The 4200-nt window shown below is 33.7% G+C and overlaps 1 protein-coding gene across 1 annotated transcript; it reads left to right on the top strand.

Annotated features, from left to right (window-relative positions):
- Window positions 1-1226: 1226 nt before the first annotated feature.
- LOC100654475 (olfactory receptor 6C74-like) lies at window positions 1227-2791 on the top strand. The gene has a single exon (XM_023540350.2). It carries the CDS (start codon window positions 1737-1739, stop codon window positions 2667-2669), a length of 933 nt encoding a protein of 310 aa, XP_023396118.1. The 5' UTR covers window positions 1227-1736; the 3' UTR covers window positions 2670-2791.
- Window positions 2792-4200: the final 1409 nt, after the last annotated feature.

The following is a 4200-nucleotide window of genomic DNA, read 5'->3' as shown; positions in this document are numbered from 1 at the left end:
GAAGATAGTGAATTAGTATCTTCTTCACAAAAACCCCTAGGGCCTTATACCAGTTCTGAGTAAATATACTCTAAGTTAATAAAGAACAAATATAAATCTATGGGAATGTGGATGCAAAAGCATTTTTCTTTAGAGAGAATCAGACACTATAGTGAATGAGGAGAGGTTTCTTATTAATAAAAACAACAATAAAAAAACTACTGTTTTTCATTCTGGCTAAACAAATGCAGTTTCTAGATTTTAAGTTAGGTAATTAAGCTGAGATAAACATTCATTTTTATTAGTAAATAAACAATATCTACATGTTTGAAAACTCTACCAACTGTATGCTGATTGAATATATATAAAAAGAGGTCCGCAAATATTTATATTTGTTGTAAAATATTCCTGGATTTTAATGTGAACATGTTTTCCATTGAGAGTGAGGAAGCAGAGAAAAAAGATGGGATAGAAAGAAATAACAATTTTATAGCAACAACTATTCTTATTACATCTAGGTTAATGACACAATAGCAATATCTTATAATGTATTAGCAAACATAACCTTTGCGGAATTCATGGAAAGTAAGTATTTTTATTATTGTGTTGATTTGTTTACAAAGGAATAACCATAGAATCTTTTCTATTCTGAATAGGTAACCACAGAATTAAGCAATTAAATTTGGAATTGGACACAAAGGAAATACTTGCATAAAGTTTCAATGTACATATCTGAAAGAGTGCCTGAGTTTACTTATAAAAAACAGAACCATTATCAATAATTTTCAATAGTTTTTATTAAAAATTTGATAGATACATATTCCTTTGTATTTGGGAAAGGCTTGGGTACTTAAATATTTCTGAATGTAAAACAGTGTTTCTTATATTGATAAAGATGTTTATACTGATGAAACTGACTGAACAATATAGTCAAATTATTTCAAATTTCTTGTATAATTTTAGCTTGATATTTAGATACTGATTTTAAGATTAGCATTGTACTAAAAAAATCATTAATGCTTGTGCAATTAAAAGATGTAATTGGCAGTGCCATGGAAACTAAATAAACCCGTTGCTGTCCAGTCGATTCTGACTCATAGGGACCCTATAGACAGAGAAGAACTGCCCCATAGAGTTTCCAAGGAGCGCCTGGCGGATCCGAAATCCTGACCTTTTGCCTAGCAGCTGTCAGGGTTTCCTGGAAGCTAAATACTAACCAAAAATATATCATGAGAACATTACCACTGTTATAGAATAACTACAAAAATTCAGGCCTGAGACTTTGTTCAAAATGGAAACATATACAGAAAAGCTATTATCTTACTGAAAGAGACTGTTGGAAGATTACATTAACAAGAAATAAAATTGGCCTAACCTAAAAAAAAAAAAAAATGTAATCTAATGGGTTCAGTAAGATTGCAGGAGTTACTTCTTTTACCGTTTTGCAGAAAACTTAAACCAAATCAATTTTCCAGTTCTTATAACTGAAAATAAAAAGCCATTCTTCTGCAGGGTAAAGGAGAAAAGGGAGTTTAGAAAATGAGTGTCCAGAGAAGGAGATGAAATAAGAAGGAAAATTACTGGGTCTGACTGCTATGAGAAATTGTTAAAATCATGGGAGTGAAAACCATATGAATTTCAATTAAGATACTTTATTCTTCATATCACTTTTACATTTATATTAGTAATGCTTTTTTAAACTTAAAAGTAATTATTTTCTCTTTTCAGCGCTGACAGAATTCAGAAGAAATTTAACCATGAGAAACCATACAATGGTAACAACATTTATTCTTGTAGGACTAACAGATGATCCAAACTGGCAAATTGTAATTTTCCTTTTTCTATTTCTAACATATTTATTCAGTGTCACTGGAAATCTGACCATTGTCCTGCTCACATTATTGGATTCCCAACTCAAAACACCCATGTATTTCTTCCTTCGGAACTTTTCATTTTTAGAAATGTCATTCACATCTGACTGGATCCCTAGGTACCTGGTCAGCATTGTGACTATGGATAACATGATTTCCTGTGATGCTTGTATGACACAATTATTTTTTGCCATCTTCTTGGGTGCATCAGAGTTCTTCCTGTTGACTGCCATGTCCTATGACCGCTATGTGGCCATCTGCCAACCCCTTCACTATGCAACAATTATGAACAACAGAGTCTGTACCCAGCTGCTTGTTACCTCTTGGTTAGCTGGGTTGTTAACCATCTCTCCTGGGCTTATCATGGGCTTGAGGTTGGAGTTCTGTGATGCCAACATTATTGACCACTTTGGCTGTGACTATTCTCCTGTCCTGAAACTCTCCTGCACACACACACGGTCCATAGAATTGTTAGGTTTTATTTCAGCCACTGTCATACTGCTGATTACGCTGGCACTGGTGATACTCTCCTATGCGTATATTCTGAGAACAATTCTGAAGATCCCTTCTGCCCAGCAGAGGAAGAAGGCTTTTTCCACCTGTTCCTCCCACATGATTGTTGTCTCTATCTCTTATGGCAGCTGCATTTTTATGTATATTAAACCTTCTGCAGAGGAAAGGGTAGCTTTAAACAAGGGGGTAGCCGTGCTCAACACTTCAATTGCACCTCTCTTAAATCCTTTCATATATACTCTAAGAAATAAGAAAGTGAAACAAGCCCTGAAGGATGTAATTAAAAGAGGTATCTTTATTACATAAAACAATAACTTTGGCTTTTACAAAAGGACACCAATAAAGCTTGTGGAAAATTGAAGCCTTTATCTTCTACCCTGCTGTTTTATCCCTTTATTTTATTTTTATATTATGATAGTGATTGACACTCACAAATAGCCATTGTTATTTAATCTACTGCTGGCTTTTCATCCTTTTAATGTCTAACCTGTACCCAGGATGTTCTTCTGCATTGCTGGAATCGCTTCATACTTTATACTTAATTCCCTTATTTTCTTTATCCTAATGATATTCCACTATGAATTCATTTAGTTCATCAAATACCTCCATCTTTTTGTAACGTAGACATTCCAAGATGTAGATCATTTGTGAATTCAGTAAGTATTCATTTACTTGATTTTATAAATCTCTAGGAAAGGTTTCTTTCTGATTCCATTTAATGCTAATACTTTACAAATATAGTCAAAGTTTCCTTCAGCATAATAAACCTAAATTTTGTTGTTGTTTTTAGCTTCTGTGAAGTCAGCACTGGACTAATGGCAACTTCATGTGTTAGTAGTAGAACTTCTGTTCAGGGTTTTCTTGGCTGTAGTCTTTGCAGAAGCAGTTTGCCTTGTCTGGCTCCACAGAGCCGCTGGTAGGTTTGAACCACCAACCTTTGGGTTAGCAGCCTATTACAAACTGCCTGTGCCACTCAGGCTCCTTTCATGAACCTCAGTAGAAGTGTTGATCTGCACTCTGAATGATGATACCTAAAAATTATCTCCAAATCTCTGTGCTACTGTAAATCAAGTGAACTTTTTCATTTAGGAAGGAGTACTTCATACTGGAAGCTAATTTAAAGAGTCTAAATAGATTATCCCTCAGTCATAGAGTGAGTAGATGTTAGATCTCAATTTCCTATGTAGGTTTTGAAATCCAAGTCCTATGCAAATAACAAATGAGCAATATTCTTTTTTTATGTGAAAGTAGTGGGATTGTTTAATCTGGTATTACTTTGCAATAAAGAACAGCCATCCTAAATATTTAAAAAAACAACCTGGGAGGCAAAGAAGATTGGCTATGTAAAATTCTAAAGGATGCAACTAAAACCTATACTTGGAATTTCCAAAATATATATTTTAACTCATAGAGAACTGTTTTAAGTCTTGCAATATGTCATATTTTTCTCATTAGTGTGTCATGACATGTAGTCCTTTTTTTTCTGAAGTTTCTTTCTTTATAATTCAAATTCCATTCTCTGAAAGATTTTTACTATTCTTCTAGTCTATCTTGAAATACATGGGAACATTTCCTTCTGTTGTACATAAGGTAGTAGCCATGGGTGGAGCTGACTTGTCTGCAACTAACAACATCTGTCTTTCTTGCAAATTCACTCTCTCCTAAGGGATCACTTTTTATTGAGGGTAGATGAGTTCATAATCTCCACACCATCATAATATACATATATATTTGTACATACAGATCTATATATAGATATGTACATATATATTAAGTGATTGTCACTCACAAATAGCCATTATTACTCAATCTACTGCTGGCTTTTCATAAATATATG

The sequence above is a fragment of the Loxodonta africana genome, chromosome 4 (genome assembly GCF_030014295.1).
Source record: "Loxodonta africana isolate mLoxAfr1 chromosome 4, mLoxAfr1.hap2, whole genome shotgun sequence".
Taxonomy (NCBI): Eukaryota; Metazoa; Chordata; class Mammalia; order Proboscidea; family Elephantidae; genus Loxodonta; species Loxodonta africana.
The sequence above is the reverse complement of the archived record's forward strand: the minus strand, read 5'-3'. Positions and strand labels throughout refer to the sequence as shown.

Excerpts from the sequence above, each read along its gene's own strand:
- LOC100654475 (XM_023540350.2), top strand. The coding sequence starts at position 1,737 with ATGAGAAACCATACAATGGTAACAACATTTATTCTTGTAGGACTAACA.